General features: G+C 39.9%; 1 protein-coding gene across 9 annotated transcripts in view; it reads right to left on the reverse strand.

Moving 5' to 3' along the window:
• The window catches only part of DIP2C (disco interacting protein 2 homolog C), a 325,086-nt gene that overhangs the window by 112,327 nt on the left and 195,286 nt on the right, over positions 1-17,473 (reverse strand). For 8 of the 9 annotated variants that reach the window (XM_074574168.1, XM_074574167.1, XM_074574165.1 and 5 more), the window contains 4 exons: positions 9,043-9,168; positions 8,028-8,237; positions 1,686-1,817; positions 234-353 (listed from right to left, as the gene is read on the reverse strand). In XM_074574168.1, coding sequence (XP_074430269.1) covers positions 234-353; positions 1,686-1,817; positions 8,028-8,237; positions 9,043-9,168 — 588 coding nt within the window. The remainder of the gene's footprint in view (positions 1-233; positions 354-1,685; positions 1,818-8,027; positions 8,238-9,042; positions 9,169-17,473) is intronic. The other variant, XM_074574164.1, reaches the window with a different exon arrangement.

Below are 17,473 nucleotides of genomic sequence, written 5' to 3' on the forward strand. Positions count from 1 at the left end.
TTCTGTGGTTTCTTTGCAAGCAGAACCAGGAGCTCAGCAGACAAGAGAGACTTTTGACTCTACTGCTTTACGTCCAAGCGCACTACAAGCAGATTTCACTGAATACCGATGCTTTTTGGTACTTGCCAGTACAGGGAGGGCTTATTTAGCTTTCTAGAAAGTCAACGTGTGAGACAAACATTTTACAGTTTTAATAAGAGAACCCCAAACCTTTTGAAAAACAGTCATTTTACCTTCTAACAATTCCTCAAAGTCATCTACAAAGAACTCTCGTAATGGTGGTCGTTTGGGCCGTTTTAGTGTATTGACCAGCTGCTGAATCTTTGCTGACACTCTGCTGCTCACTGGTACTCCTGCAGGACAGGGATCAATGGAGACATCAGTCGACCGCTACGCTGAACGCCACCAGACGTTAAGTGGGGTAAGAAAAAGGCTAGGACTGCAAGGCCACCACAACTACAGTTTCATGCCATACCGTGATTCAAGTATTCAACATTAAGACATTAAGATCATTTCAGCAAAAAGGAACAATGACGCCTAGTTTAAATAAAAACAATACAACAACGTCAGAGTGAGCTTGCAAAGTGAGAGGGGAAACAGCACACAGACTGAGAGAAGCACAGTGAAAAAACCTTCCCTACAGCAAATGTCAGTAACCTTAGAGAAATCTTCTAGGTGGCACTGGCAATGGTCAGTCAGAAGACATGGGCTCTCCCATGATCACTGGTCATACCAACGTTGTCTGACTAGACCACCGCTCAGCAAGGAGTGTGGGTCAAACCCGTCATTTATTCTGGGTTGCTCTTTGCACTGTAGCGGATATCTGTCCAGTATCCATCTTAAACATGGCTCACATCTGTGTATTACTTGAGCATGACCCTGTATTCACTGAAGATCCCTACAGCCAATCCCCCCAGCCAGCAATCTCCAACGGGAGTGTGCTTGCCCATACAGCACTATGGAAAACACAATTCTGAACAGAAGCGTGGGGCAAGGGGCGCTTGTATAGTATAATCCCATCAATCGCCCCCCCCTTCCTGTTCCCGAGTCGAGTGCAAGGCCTCTGCAACATTCGTGTCATCTGTTCCTGAACTAAGAGCTTTCTGTCACTGCACTGAGGAAATTTCAACTTCCTACCCTTCCATAAGGTTGGCTCCAAAACTTTTACCAAGCGGTTTTTAGAGCTGAAGCTGCCAAGTTTAGATGCGATACACTTGGTCAACAATTCCACACCCTGCTGAAATATTGTTTAAAAAGTTTTAGAAAAGAGAAGCAATAAATAAGAAAGGGTTTACAAATAACTGTTTTTCAAAAAAAAATATGCTCAGAAAATAAAACTTCAAACACGTCATTTTTCAAAATGTAGCCATTCTAGCATGTCACGTTCTTTGCCGTTTAAAAAACAGACTAGCTGTAACCAGGCAGCATGATAAAAGGAGATCTAAAGAGATTCACTGCCTTCTTTTGCCAAACAATTTCTACAGGGAGTCAGCTCTGCTGATTAAGAAATATTTTTCTATGTCGGCTTCATTTATACCACTTTATTTTAAGACTGTAAGGATGCTGCAACTTTGTATGTGTTTATAAGTGAAAAGTGCCCAGAAGAAACGAAGACCAGACACATACAGTAACCACTAAAAAGGTTACGCTACTCGAAAAGAAAACAGTTTTGCTTTGTGACATACCATCACCAGTCTCCATAAGTTCAGCGTTTCCATACTTTGGTGCCACCCGTGCCGTTGATCCTTGTGGTCTTTCTACTTGTATTGAGTGTTCTGAGGTGTAAGTGGTAACATCTGGAGGGGCAGAATGATTTTCTGTGAAAAATAAGTTAAAAGGTTTAACCGTGTACCTCTGGTGTTGAAGGGCAGAAAAGCAAAGTGGGGAGGAAAGGATACCATTTGATTTTTTTTTCCCAACATCTAAACACATATTAAAGTTAATGCACAAAATGAATGTATACAACTGTAATGTACAGCATGATTTTAATAATTTTTCCACTGATTAAAACAGGGACTGTATATCTGCAATCATATAAGCAATAGGCTAAAAAAAGATACAATTAGGTTGTAGGTTCTCCAATGACATTTAATTTTATACTACGTTAAAGCTTGTAAACAGCCTCAAAAAGAAAAGACCCAGGCAAATATACCTCGGATAGATTATTGCATCGTTTTTTCTAAATGAAAAGAATACAGCATGTTGTCAATCACTTGCAAGTGCCAATGCATATCCCTTTTATAACCTCTGTACTTTGAATATGCCCATTTTAGTTAAGAAAGGAATTTGTTCGTGTATTAGGAAAAAAATCAATCATAGCAGCGTTGGAATCCAGGGGAAAGAAAGAAAACGTAAAGAAACATGAACTTTGCATTCTGCGTGGACACTTGCTTGTCTACTATTTTTAGACCGAGCTATTTCAATTCTTTTGCATAACAAAGACTTGCCTTCCAGAAGGCAAACACAACTCGGTCTGACTCATGCGACCACTGCTAAACAATTCCACAGAGCTAATCTTTCTCTTTCATAGCCTGATAACTCAGTGTGCTACCACAGTTTGTTTTTCCATGTTTTCAAGCCAGAGTCTGTATTACCTAGCTATTTGTACTATTTTTGTGGGTTGTCTCATAATTTTTTTCTCAGTTTTTATCAGCATTAGAGTAGATGGAGATAAATACCATGAATAAACCACAACTTCTCTCTCAATTGACATAAATGATCCCCACCAGCCTCTGAGATACAAAAGAAGGCAGGTCTTCATGCTGCTGCCGCTGCTGAAGAGGAATGCACTCCATTTTACAATAGGGGAAGGGTCTTAGAGTCTTTAAAAATGCAAAAATTCTGGAAAAACTGATCTTGTTCCAAATTTTCAAGATGTGCCTTTTAATAAATCTGTCCTATAAGCATTATGGTGCCGTAACTCTACTACAACACCAACTTCCACAGTAAATTTCACCTCAAATGTAATTATAAAGCATTTTCATGAGTCTTGAACTTTGGATCACTGTAATTCTTGTGCATTCAATCCCAAATTCATGCACCATCAACACAGAGAGCTACTTTTTAAGGCTACACATATAGTAACAGGATGCTATATTAGATGCCTATTTTTCATACTTCTCATATGAAGATAGCATTTGATGGATAAGCATCATGAAAAATTAAGACATGATATTAATGTCTGTAGTTGCTATCTAACGTTTATATTCACAACGTCATAAGGACTCAACTATATCACTCAACCACAGTATCTGGTTGAGGAAAACACAAGATGGCTTTTATCACTCAACTCAAAAACATGAGCCTTTTGATTCTGATCACATCCATTGTTATGATTTGACTGAAAAAAACACCTTATATTGTGCTGTAAGTGACCAACTGAAATATAATAGCTTGGACAATGAAGCTTATGGTGGCAATTGTTTGAATAATGTCTTCACTTTAGATATCTTGTCATTATAAACTATTTTAGACTCAGCACAATTTTTGCCCTTTCTTGCTAAGTGGCAAGAGCTTTTTATAGATCATGACTGAATTACCCAATAACTAAGTCAATTAAAAAACGCTGATATTTATCTTTTTATCTTTTACTTATAATGCAGTTTTGCTATGCAAATAGGAAAGGAGATCATGACTAAGAAAATAATTGTACTTAGTCAGCTATTAGTAACACGAGAGAGTATTTTTCAAGTTAGCTATAATTGTTTACATCTTTCCAGTGAAGCATTTCCACCTTTCAGACTTTACAAGGCAATTGAATTGGAGTTAAAGTATCTCCTTTCAGGTTTTATCACTGAGATGAACGCGTGGGAGAGAAGATACGTGACCCAAAGCACCACAGAGCAGAGATGCTCTCCCTTCAGATCTATACACTTGAAACCAATACTCTGTAACACATGGTGCCCAGTAGGGTGAAATAACACAAGAAAGAAGCTTCCTGCTCTTTTATAAAATGACTTCCTTCAAAACAAGCAGCACTGACACTTGAAATTACCTAAAAAATCCTCTCTTCCCAAGGTGGCCACCACTGACTGGCCAAAGAGCGGGGTTTTAGCACCCTGGCTGCCCATCTGCTATTTACATTTCCACTAAGAAGAACTCTTATCCATCAGAAGAGGAACACTAAGGTTTGTCTTGCCGTGTTCGTTTATAGTATCTGCTTAACAGATGTCTTATCATGGCAATATCTACAGCTGTAGGTTTCATCCATTAGATTTACAAATCCTCAGTCAGTTCCCTTCTCAGAGTCAGTCTTGGAGAAATGAAAGCCATACAGACAAAAATTTGGTCTGAATGACTTCTAAAGAAAAAGGTAATTGTTATGTTATGTGAAATGTACCCTTTTTTGTATAGAACAGTCAATCGGGGCTTAGACTATGGACACAACCTGTACAAAGCTGCTTGGTCTTATGTCAGGTACCTTAAAGCACTGTTTGAGGTTTAGTTAAGAATAATGATCCTGACACATCTGTTGACTAAAAAGCAGAAACGGTGACAGCTGCTTGACTTCAAAGCATTTCCTCCATCAAACATACATATTTGCGTCACCTCCTTGTCCCATCTCTTTCAATATTCTTGCATTAGAAGATCACAGACAGAACAGCTGTTTCCAGTTAAGGCTCTCTTCATTTCTGACACTGGAGTGATATAATTTACCCCATTTCATGAAAATGAGAAAAAAATAACAATGCAGAGCACATTCACGCAGGGATAGAGTGTGTGCACTGACAGCACCCCATATTTGAGGACAAGCAAAGAGGTGGAGGAATACTTTCCAGTGGCAGTTTAGAAGCACACATAAGCACCATGTATTTGAGAAGCCTCTGGGAACTCCAAAAGCATCCGTGCAACACTATACTTGAAGAAAATGTGTCTTTCTCCCAAACAAGCTGGCTCTTCTGGTTGTCAGGGAGGGAAATCCACAGCCAGAGCTGTGGCTTTTTCCAGCACCTGGGTTTCTCCCATATTGATGTCCAGGTGACAGGGAGTCACTAGTCTTCTGTATGATAAGTTAATATTCTCCCTCAGAACACGTAAGATTTTTACGGTTGTCAGAGAACTATCAGTCATGCCGTATGGAACATGTTTTTATATTTACTTTATTAGAAACCTATGTAGCCTTTAATTTGGATAGAGGCCTTTGATTTTCAAACAGAAACACATTTGAAGCATATAAAAGACACATTGAATGCTTCTATAGGACTAAAATTTTGTAGAGATGTTTAACTCTGTGTAAAAATTTACACTCATAGGTAAGCGCTGCGTGATTTTCATTACACGGACTTCCTGAGCTTTGGGATGTGCTCTCTCTCCTTGATTTTTATGTATGTATAGATGAAAAAAATGTAATACAGACAAATGAAAGCTTAAGGACCTTAAAGATATATACAGTACTGAGTCAAAGATGGGTCAGAACATTAGATATTTTTACAGATTTCACTGGTTTGCCCTCTAAGTTCAAGAATTATCCAACACAACTGTGATACCTATGCTGCACTAGAGATTCTCCCTGTAGCTTAGTACAGACACCTGAGCGTCTTAAAGCTGAGAATAAATATTTAAAGGATATCTATCCTGAACTATCACTTTGGCCATAATAGAGCAGCAGCAGCCAAATTAAATGAATGGTATAACATTAAAAACATATAATAGCTTATGCAAATTACCTAAATATCCACAAAGCTGGACTCTGATTATATTATAGCCAAATCTTTTTATCGAAATCCTTCTCAGGACTGCATTACAGTACTTAAACTGGAAAAATCTCTCTTTGATTCTGTGATGCACTCTGGAGGTCAAATGCTAATGGATATCAGAATGAAGGGCTTTTTTTGGTTATTATTAAAGGTCTTTCTTGTTGCCCCTTAAATTTGTATTTATCAAAATTGGCATCTTCAGAGTACAGCAGTACGTCCTTACGTATTTACAGATGATTTCTCTCTTGTAGGCTGATCTGTCTCTGGAGAACAATTCCCTGGACAAAAGAAGCATCAAGCCATGGGAATATATGTTCTTTGTGACCAAGAACAAATTGTCTCCAGCAGATCAGGAGCTACAGAGAACAGGATTACTCGTCTCTCTTGCCTTCTCTCCTACCAAAGAGGATTATTCATCTACGATCACTGGCATGCTGCCTCTGAAAGAGCAAGGCTATCTGTGGGAATACTTCAAATCTTTTACCTCTTTGAACACATTTAAATGCAAAATCCACCTCCTCGGATTGAAAAGAAACAAAAGAGCCATGTAATTTCAAATTCTTACAGAAAATAGCTCACCCATGAAGAAATACATCTTATAGTTATCATCCGTGCAGCTTCTCTTACATTTCCAGTGATCTTAGCAACAAGGACTGATGGTAACCTTAAGATCACAGTCTCAATCTGTTAGCAGTATCACTCATATTTTGCATCCAAATAACCTTTACATTACTACGTCACAACTACTGTCCAACTAGAGATGTGATTTAAGGTATCTTACTGTCAGAACAGATAAAAATATGTATACACTGAGGTAAGCTTAACTGCTTCCTCCCTTCGAAGGAGAGATCTTTGCAGTCACCAACAACAAGGCAAAATAAAACAAGGAAAAGAAGTAGTATTTTTCCTCTTCTGCAGAATACTGCACTCTTAATTTAGCTCTATAAAGGCTGTATTATTTACCGCAAACTTAGTGATTATAAAAGAAGACTTGCTGTGCCAGATTTAAAATTACTGAAATGTCACATTATGAAGAAGCTATATTTAAAGACACATTAAGACTTGGTGTGTGAGTAATGCAACCTTTTAGAGTTTGGATAAATTTAATTCTCTATGCTATAATTTCCTCTAGCATTTCAAGATGAAGTCACAGAAAATAATCAAATGCAATGATTAATGTGCTCAGAAGTGTATGTGTTTCTAAAACAAGGTTCTAAGCTATTCATTTAGCATGAATTTAAGAATACAATAGAAATTCTTCCCCTGACTGCAATTCAGCAATTCCAGACCATGATGAGAGAATTACTGATCTGAAAATACAGGTGTTACATCAAGCTATACTCGGAGCAGAAAAAAAGGGATACAGACTACTGTTCCAACACATAAAATCAGGAACATTTAAGACGCTTTCATGTGTAGCTCATTACTTATACTGGAAAAGGAAGGATCAGCTGAGGAAGCGTCACACAAAACTGCATTTCGTATGTGTAGTAGAACAGTAGCAAGGTTCCTTTATCTGTTTCAAGATTCCAACAGATTTCCAGTGAGGCAACACGAAATACACAGCCACAGCAAGAATGCACCCAAAGCAGATGCCTCATATGATAAACAGCCATTACTGGAGAATGAAGCAAAAACAAGCTTTCCTTTCCATGTGCCTAATCGAATAGCTGCCTCATTTTAATGAAGACTAATGTCAATGGCACAATATTCAGAAATAATTAATGTCTGTGAAGCTTAGCCCTAATGGAAAGAAAGCTTTGACTTCCTAGGATATTTCCAAAGGATATAAACAAGCTACTACTAATAATAACAGCTCCCTTCTCCAAAGATATATAGTAGTCTTTCCCAAGGATTATAATAGCTAAATATCCCAGCCCAAGTATGTTTAAGAGGACCTACTGTTAATAGAATTATCAAAAATCACTCAAACTATGTAATTAAAATGGTGCAGCAGTAGGGAATACTCATATGCAAGCAATCCCTAATGCTGCATGCACTGATTTTCCTCACTGATGGATCCTACAGAGATCTTTTTCAGTGCTAAGTAATGGAAGTCACGCAACTACACATTTTAAGCTATTTGGGAGCCAACAGCTAGACCCTGTTTCCCACAACATAATTTTACCCCCAAATCTAAATTGCTATTATTTTTTTCTCACAAAATAAGAACATAGGACTATCTCTCCATGTAATACCTACAAATAGAAAAAAGGAAAGAGGAAAAAGCATAGGAAAGACTTTCATAAGACTTCATACAGCAGCATCAGCTGAATGTGAGAGACAAAATTCATGTTAAACTGGACTTACTCAAAATGTCTGTATACTAACCTATATGCGTTTGAGCCATAACATCAGCTAGTCTGTGTGCAGCACCACTACCTCCACTTTGTGTTGAGGAGGAGGAAGTGGTTGATGTGGTAGAGCCGTGGATCGCTTGACTGATCCAATGTTCCATGTTTATACTCCCCTGACTTGAGGTGGGAGTTCCCTGGGAGTCTCCCTGTACGGAGCCTTCATCTTCTGAACCAGAAGAAGTATCTAGTAATTAAAAACAGCCTGTTAACTTGCAGTGCTTTGGGAGTTTCTTAATAGCAATATGCATGTTCATATTACAAATCTAAAGATAACCGTCATTAAAAAAAATTCATGAAAGCAGGCAAACACAGTAAGAACAGTCTCTAATACTGAAAGTCCTGAAACAAAGTCAATTTCTCTCTGTGCAGCGAGAGAGCTTTCCTGCTCTAATGCCATGGCTTGTGTATTATTGTTCAAAAATAAGGATAATAAAGGAGTCTTCCTTTATAATGTGGCTTAAGAATCTTCTGAAAATCTTCAACCATGTATTAACAGTACAGAATACCCAAGATACGTTCCCAAGTTCACTCCACAAAGTTTGTGAAAAATTTTTCCAATTCTAGAAAGCCCACCACTCAGTGAGGAATAGAGTCCCAGCTGGATTCAGCGAGTAGGAGAATGCATGAGATGTGGGGTAATTTCACAGTCTAGTAGGTAAATTTGAAAAGGAATGGCACAGCTAATTGTAAAGACAATGTTCCATCATAGTGTTAGGGAATAAACTAGAAACTTGAAAGGAACTTTGAGTTCCTAAGATCAAAAGGACTAATGCAAGTTGAGGTACCACCAAGGCCAAAGCAATCATGCAAACTGCCCCAGTTGACTTTCCAACCATTCAGTTCACCGTATTCTCTTCAAACGTACCTCAACGTTACACTCAGTGTGCTTCCAATGACATTCGATTACTATCTATGCAGGCACATTACTAGTTCATAGCAGCACAAAGAACCATTTTTAAAATTCTCATAAAATACAGAGAGATGCTCACCTGGAGGTGTGTAGGCATCCATTGATGTTTGCACCACCAATGAACGTCGTTTTGAGGGCATGGGGACCGCCATTTTCCTTTCTTTATGTTTAGCAAGGGCTGCCTGAACTGCTTCTGTGTGGACATCTGGAAGGAAAGAGAGATTTCAAGCTAGCATTCAGACAGAAGTGAGCTGTTTGCTTGTGCATTCAGCGCACCGGCGCGCAGGTCCGTGTGTATGCTGGCTAGGCCAGCAACGCGCACCGAATGATGAAAGGCCAGGAGCGCACGGGATCTCAGAGGGACTGTCTGGGTTCTCCTCGCTGTAGAAAAAGCAGCTATAGTGAAAAGTGCCATACCAACAGACAAGCCCATGGAGCTGTACGATATTCCCAGAACAGTGCTGCAGTATTTGAAAAGCAGGAACTCCGCTTCCCCAGAGCAAACTTTTGTTTAACAAAGAGCTGTTACTTCAGCAACCATTACTGTTTTCAGTGAAAGCGTGGTGTCTTAACATAGCCTGTTTTTTAAATGAATGAGGTTTCCAAATTGCACAAAAGCCACACAGATTAAGTGACCCGGAACATTTGCTTGAAAGGTGAGAGGTATGTGAAATGTCACAACAGAAATGGCAGCTGGTCTCCTGTTCCCAAAACCTCTTCTTGCCTCCTTCACTTGGCTTTATTCACTGAAAAGTAAGCATTACGTAGGGTTGGCCTGAGGTGGAATGACAAGAAAAATCACGAGGCCTTGTGCTCCAGAGGCATATGTTACACACAGCTCACACCAGCCCACTCCAAAGCATCCAACAGATCCCTTCTCCATGGGGGCATGCCCAAGGAAGAGCTTCTCTACCTTTCACTGCCTCCCCAAGTCTGGAAAAAAGCCATTTATTATGTCTAAAAGACACTAGCGACATGTTTTGATTACTTTGTTTTGTGCAAATCTTCTAATTACTACCGTAACTACACATTGAAATAAGTCTGCCTTTAGTTTCCTACCTTCTACTGTTTGTCTGCGTATTTCTATGGGTTTGGGACAAGACACGCATGAGGACACTGCACGCAAAACACACGGCAGCCAACAAAAGTCACTTATGGTTAAAGAAGTTGCCACACACTGACCATCTGGCACACAACTGGAAGCACATTAGACATTGTCTCTTAACCAGCTGCCATTAGTCAGGTGTAGAGAAGGCAGCAAGTTGTGTGCACTCTTTAGCTGTTCCCATTTCTGAAGTAGGGGCACAGCGAAGCAGGTTTAATCCAGAGCAGTCCCACTTCTGCTGCTGCTAAGTCTGTTTGAAGACCACCCTTGTAGGCTGGTTTGGCAGCACACAGCCTGTTGCCTACTCCTTTGTCGATGTGGTGGCAGCTCTGGACAGGCAATATTCCCCAAAGGAAGCAACATGAAAGAGAAAAAAAAAAAAAATATATATATATATGTATCTATCTTCAAATAAAGAGCTGTTGGTCGGATCACATCAGTGTAACTAACTTGTTTTAAGTAACAACTGGGAAGGATGACTAGAAGCACTCGGTGATACACTCTCCTTGATAAGCCGCAATGTCTCATTTTTAGTAATAGTGTTCCCTATCTTCTGCCAGCGTTTAAGCACCGCTCAGTGGAAAGGCTGCAAGGAAAAGTCTGAGGAAAAAGAACGTTATCAGCTGCTTCTGTGAGTTGTTTCTTACTTTTGTTTTAAATCATGAAGAGGATGAGCACGTCAGCAAAAGCAAAGCAAGAAAAGCAAACAGCAGAGGTGGAAAAGCATACTCAAAAGATAAAAGAGCTGTGCGGCTGACAGACCGAACCGGAGGAAGATTACAATGCTAACATCGCACCAGAAAACGATTTCTCTCCTGTCAACTCCTTATTTTAAAGTGGAAGGTCGAAGGTCTTTTTCTTATAATTAAAACCTGATGAAAAGTTTATGTGAAAAGTATCAGGCTAAGAAAATAAACAATGTAAGTCTTTACCTAACAGCATGTCCCCAAGATAAATTCCTCCCTGCTCACTCCACGCCGATGCCAATAACCTATACAGGACTGAACATGCTCACTATTAGTTTGTGTTTCTTATCCAACAAACAGAGAAAAATCTTGGTTTTCCTTCAAAGGATAGCAATTAGTTATCAAACAGTAGAAACTGAGCTTTCCCTTTAAAAAAAACCCAAAACTCTACAGCAATTTTTTGCTGATCAAGACAGGAAGAATTATTTGTATACTGCATTTAGGATTGTTATTTACCATATTAGGAGGGGGATGAAGTGTAACTCAAATTCTTCAAAAGTTTTTCAAAGGAGGACAACTGACAGAAAATCATTATTAAAATGCTTAGTGACAGCTGGACACTGAATCATAACTTGCAAATACTTTGATTTCTTTTTTGGTGCTTTTTTGATGTAAGAAGTTAAACTGATCTGCTTAATTAAAAAACACTCTGCAGGGTTTTGATTTCCAAATGAGTCCACGGGAGTCCAGGAATTGAATTGTTTTCTTAATAAAGCACACGTCTGATATGTTTATTTGTAATGGGTTACTGTGCAATAAACCAAACTATAGATTACTTAAAAAAAATAAAATCAAAACCCCACAGGAAAGCAAAAACAATGGAAAAGATAAGAATCTCTGAATAAACAAGAGGGAAGCTGACTGGGGTGAAGGAACACGCACACCTGCTCCCAGCCTGCAAGGATATCTATTCTGAAGGCATTACTCAGAGTATGGAGGCTACCAAAAAAACTAGGACACGTGTCTAGAAAAGGCTGAGGACAGACAGTACAGAGATGGTCCAGGGACTATCAGCAAGAGCTTACAGGCTTTTAGGGGGAGAGGAAAAAAAGGCAGCAGAAACAGTCAAGCTTGGATGAAAAATCTTTTCACAATATTCTCTCTCAGGAATAAAACTCTTGGCTAAATGAAGTGTCTCTACGTGTATAAAGAAAGGCTAAGGATTAGGTAAAGAATGAGTAACAACCTATATAGTTTGTATGGTCTTCTGTTTGAATGAAAGCCTACTGATGGGTTCTGAAGATGCTCTTCAACCTATTTTCACGGTCTTGTACAGAGTTGGACTTGTTAAGATAATGAAAAGCATTCAAGCCATTCATGCCAAGAGACTAAGTCCTAAGTGTTGTGAAATCAGAGAGGTGAGGGAAAGCCAGACCGATACTTAAGAATTACACTTGAGAACAACTCACAGGTTACGACATCTATCCTGTAACTACAGCAAGACAGGAACAGTAAGCAGGTTTGTTTCCACCAAATACCAGCTTCAGGTATGTACGCTCCATGCACATGCTTTGCTTTTCTCTACGTTTTAGCTTTGCTTTTCTGATCTACTAGCCAACTTTGCTGACGTACCACAAGGAAAATCAATCAAAATACAACTAATAATCTCTTTTCATAGTTTTATGAAGCATGGATTTCAACTTAAACTGAAATATACATCCACCACCAAAGGGTGACCTTGCTGATTTGCTTCTGAGTAATCTGAGCAAGAGTGTGGTAGCTCTTTGCCCTTATCTTGGTGAAAGATGGGCTATGGTGTCCATCATATTGTATCGTCTGACCCATTCTCCCCCTCTGCTTGCCCACAGTCTGTCCCTAGCAGATACTGAAAAAATACAAGGAGGCCTGTAATAGGAATTTATACAATAGTAATTGGAAGCTTCTTGTTCACTAAAGGAAGGAACCAAATTTGTGATACACACTGGGACAAAGTATAATGAAGGTAAGAAGACATATCCAAGTTCCCTTGGGACAGGAAACTGCTTATCCTCCCGAATCCCATCGGCACTAAGCAATTTGTATTCTCCAAATACAATTTCTCACCTACTATAAACTTCTGATACAGGTTCAAACACAGATCATACTTTGATGTAGTTGTACTCAAGCCTTCCGAAAAAGTCCTGGGTCTAAGTGGAAAGAAAATACTTTTAGGCAAACTGTTCTTTCATGTACAAGTCTGTGACATTCTAACTACACTGTTACAGCTGATAAAATGATTCCAGGTCCTGACCCTTCAAAGCACTCCCATAGGTAACAAAATCTTTATACGCTTCCCACCTGGCTTTTCCACAAGAAAGTCTCAACAGAAAATCTAGAGCATAAAGGAAAATATCACCACCTCTACATACAGTAGTGGGAACCAATGCACAGATCCTTATCTGCTATTGTCCTCCACTGGTTTAGGTTGGCCAACTGTATATTGAATCCAATTTGTGAGCTTCTGCTCAAGGAATCAATAAATGGGAAAGAGTAAAGAAACACACTTGGGAATTAACTTGTGCAGTGGCAATCAACCTGGTGTTCAGTATTCAACCTCACACGGATTTCTTAGAGGCTGCCTGATAATACTTGGCAAACTTCAGACAAAGCAGCTCGGTCCCCAGTCTCTTCACTGTTGTATTCAAGCGTTTCTATTTGTTTACTCTCTCTTTTTACTTTCTGTGACAGGATAGAGAGGGCAAGCATACATCTGGAAGCAAAGTCAGTAACTGAAATACAAAGGAAGTGGAACTGTAGAAACAAGCACGTGGTAGAAAGTTTCCCTTCAAAGAGCTAACGATCTATTAAACAAGAGATGAGGCCTCAAAACAAAGGGCAGAGAAATTACAATTGGCATAGAGAATGAAGGTCCATGAGCTCAGACTCCCAGAGCGATGATCCATGGCTCTGGCCACTGCGATCCAAAATCAGAAACTCTCACCTATTGCAAATAGAGGTAAATTCCTCATTCCATCAGCAGGATGGAACGTCCAGCCTTCCCAGGAGGTGCTCTGCTTAGTGCAAACACTCTTTTCATCTGGTTTATCTCATAAATTGGCACAATGTTGTGCTCCTTTAACTGAAAAGGCTTAGGAAAAAGAACCCAATCCAGTACCATACATCACTACACTTCTTGATATGGACACCATGTTTTCCATGGTCTTTCCCAGTTTTATCCCTCAGTGTGATCTAATGGCTGCATGTTCAACACGTCAGTGCATTTGATTGTCCATGGAAAAGGCAGCAAGCGCATCTCTGTTTCTGTGGAACAAAGTGACATCCTACCTCTGCTGGCACGCTGCTCCGGTGGGAACCTGCTGGCATAACAAACCGGCGGGAGACTGGAGAGTCGGTGGTTGGCACACAGCCGAGCCACAAGGATGAGCCTGTGCTCAGAGATTCCTCCTTTTCAATGCATGGTGACATGGGATGGAGCAACCTATTCTCAACAGGGTGAACTGGGTGAAACAAGATGTTTGGGAGATAACCATATTAACTGCTGAAAGGTGGGAAGTGTGACTGGATGCACGCGTTTGAAGGTTAAATAATAATGCCCAGAAATATAGAAGCAAACACCATTAATTACAGATTGCTCATTACTGTTTACTCCTTCTTCACAGTGTTCTTTAATCATTTATTCCTTATATTTTTGATGACCTGGAACACAATTTATTTGGGGAGGAACATGACAATTCTTTTTGTATCCAGTAGTTGGGTCGGCACACAGAAAGAGATCCTGGCCGAGAGTTTTAGTCTGGTTTGTATTGGCTGTGGCACAGGAAAAGTCTCTTCTGAACTTTTACTGAAGTGCTTTCTGTAGAACATACTTTCTCTCCTCCTTGCACAAATATATGTGTATTCATAACAAGTGGTGAGTTTCCTCTGTGACAAGCTGTCCCCTCCTAGCTATTTACTTTGGGGAAGGCAGTATGGAAGATCCTTCTAGGCTCAGATGAGCTCCACAAGCAAACCAGCCTTCCTTTCCTGAAGGAAGAAAGCAATTGCTGTGCGAGGAACAAGGTCAGCCATTTCCTGGTCCACACATGGAGCCATGCTGCAGTATCTCATGTTTCTCTACAGCTGTTAGAAGAGCACTCTTCCAAAGTGTGCATCCTCGTCTGGCATGGAGCATAATCCTGACTCACCCTTCCCCTTACACCCCATGAACAGGGATGCCCCGTTCCTTACTTGCGCCAGATACAGTGTCCTTGAAAGCTTGGAACTGTAGCTGAGACATTTGAAATATGCTGCATATTCCTAGTCCTCCCCCAGACTTTTGCAGCTTTTAGCAGCAGAATGAGTTTGCTCCTTTTTGTTCAGCTCTTTTTTAAAAAACAAAAGCTTATTCAACAAATCACAGTTGCGTTCTTCCTCAATGTGGAGGGGCTGTTAAAAGTTTTTTTCCTGTATGAGTTTAACATGCCTCAGCAGCTTCCTTCATTCAGTATTAGCTGCATTTGCTCCACAGGCATGTCAAACACTCAACATACTGTAAGCAAAGTGATATCTCCTCACGGATCAGGGATCTGGGTGTTAGTTCTGCATGGATCACAAAACAGGGCGTTCCTCCCATGGTAAGCATCAGCTACATTCAAAATTTCCACAGTATAAACCATTCCTCACACCCCTTGCATAAAATCCCTCAGCACACAAAAGAAAAACAGCATCTTCTTTTGTACCTAAATCAGGTCTTGCAGTTGTGTGTCAAGTAGTCCTCTTGCATCTAATTTATCACACAGCCCTGTTTCTTTTTAAGACAAGAAATTAGATTGCTGTAGATAGGAGTCGTGCATTGCTAGAAACAAGACAGCACAAGTCTGTTTTTACCTATGTTCCAGAAAAAAATATACTACTGTTGTTGTTTTTGCTCAAGTTGTCAGTTTCCCAGGAATTATAAAGCCTTGATACCCAATCACCAGCTGTTCAAGAAACACAAATACGGAAAAACAAGCTGTTGCCAAATTTTTGCTGTACCGATGTAGAATTATCTAACAGAGTCCCTACCACCTTCTGCAGTCTGGTTTTCCAGATCTGAAGTAATGGTACTTCCATCCCTCCCTTCAGGGGACCTACCACTGGAAGAATAAAACTGCTGGGAGACGTGTCTAGATGTGACCTGAATTCATCCATTTCATCTGTTTGTTCCTTTTGCCTCATGCAATTCCTCTCCCCTGAACTCTTTTTGTCTTTTTTTTTTTTAATTTTATTTTTATTTAGCCTTTGGAAACAATCTATCTTCCTTTGCTTTAGTAGCAAATTCCTGGTAACATGATGATACAACTGGGAGCAGGACAGGCCCCAGGAGCCTGAGAAGGTTTAGCATCCTTGCTTTTTATGGGAGACTCCACAAGCACAAGTGACTCGCTTGCAGAATGGCAAATTATTAAGATCAAGAAGGTTGATGCTCTGCACTAATGAGTTGAGAATGCCAAATGATTTTTAATAAGAGGTTATTTATTATGTACATATAATACATATTTATATCTTATTTACATTGCAGTAGAGGATCAGCCCTGAAGTCAGGCATTTAACAAATAACTAAAACCACAAATAAGTCTCAGTCTCAGGGAAGCCAGCATCTGGGGTGGCATCAAGGAACACAACTGGAAGGAAATGCGGAGAGGCGGCTTGCAGGAGGCAAAAGGAGCAAGGGCATCAACATGTAGTGCAATGGGAGAATCCTAACAGGTTCCGAGTTATCACAGGGAGGCAACTGATATTATGGGAAAACAGCACTATCCAAGGTGAATTTTGGCTGAAAATTCTAGATAAGGCAATGCTAAGTATAGCAATAGTATGCTAAGTAATTATACAGAGGAAAGGTTGGCAATTGCTGCCTTACAGGAAACTAGTAGTCGAAAGCATGAAAGTCTCTTATGAGTTTAATCAGACCTTTGTTATAGCTACCATGGAAACGAAGGATATACTGAGAATTCATTTCCTAATACGTGGCCTGTAAATACTCTGAGTAGAGATAATTTGGTAGCTACACCTATTGGAAATGCAATCAGGACGTACTAAATAGGGTGAGACATGGTAGATGTGGTATCATCAGAGCAGATTACAGTTCGGCTTTGTCTTTTCATTGTCCTGGGCTGACAGCACTGACTTATTTTCAGGCAGACACAGGGCAAGTGATTTCATAAAAATTGCTGTGTTCATCCAACACAGATCAGTCCTTGGAAAATCATCTCGCCCCTGGGAATGAGAAAGTGAGTGAGTCCATATAATAGCGGATCTTTGCTGTGGGTGATGCTATAATGAAGCAGTTTCAGAATACTTTCACAATCTCTCTGGGTATTAAGATAGCAAAGCACATAGCCCGAACAGTGTGACACCTAATTTCTCTCCAGCTGCAAGCAGGTGTGTCATTAATTCAGAAATATGGCATTCACAACAAACACAGGGAATACTTGACCGAATGCAAGAACATCTGCTCCAAGACAACATTCATTTATACGAGGGCTATGGAGGTTACTAACAGAAATAAATTGTTGCTTACATTTCAAAAAACAGTTTAAGTGTGTAAGTTTCAGTCTTTGGGATGTTTAAACTATATATACACTGTGCCTCTCGTCTTACTGGGAATACATGGATAGGCAGGGGAAATTTCTGCTGACTTTTCATGAGCTCGGGGCCAAATTTTGCACAATTTTTGACAATGAAAAGCCAGCATTTTA

The sequence above is a fragment of the Larus michahellis genome, chromosome 2, assembly GCF_964199755.1.
Source record: "Larus michahellis chromosome 2, bLarMic1.1, whole genome shotgun sequence".
Lineage (NCBI taxonomy): Eukaryota > Metazoa > Chordata > Aves > Charadriiformes > Laridae > Larus > Larus michahellis.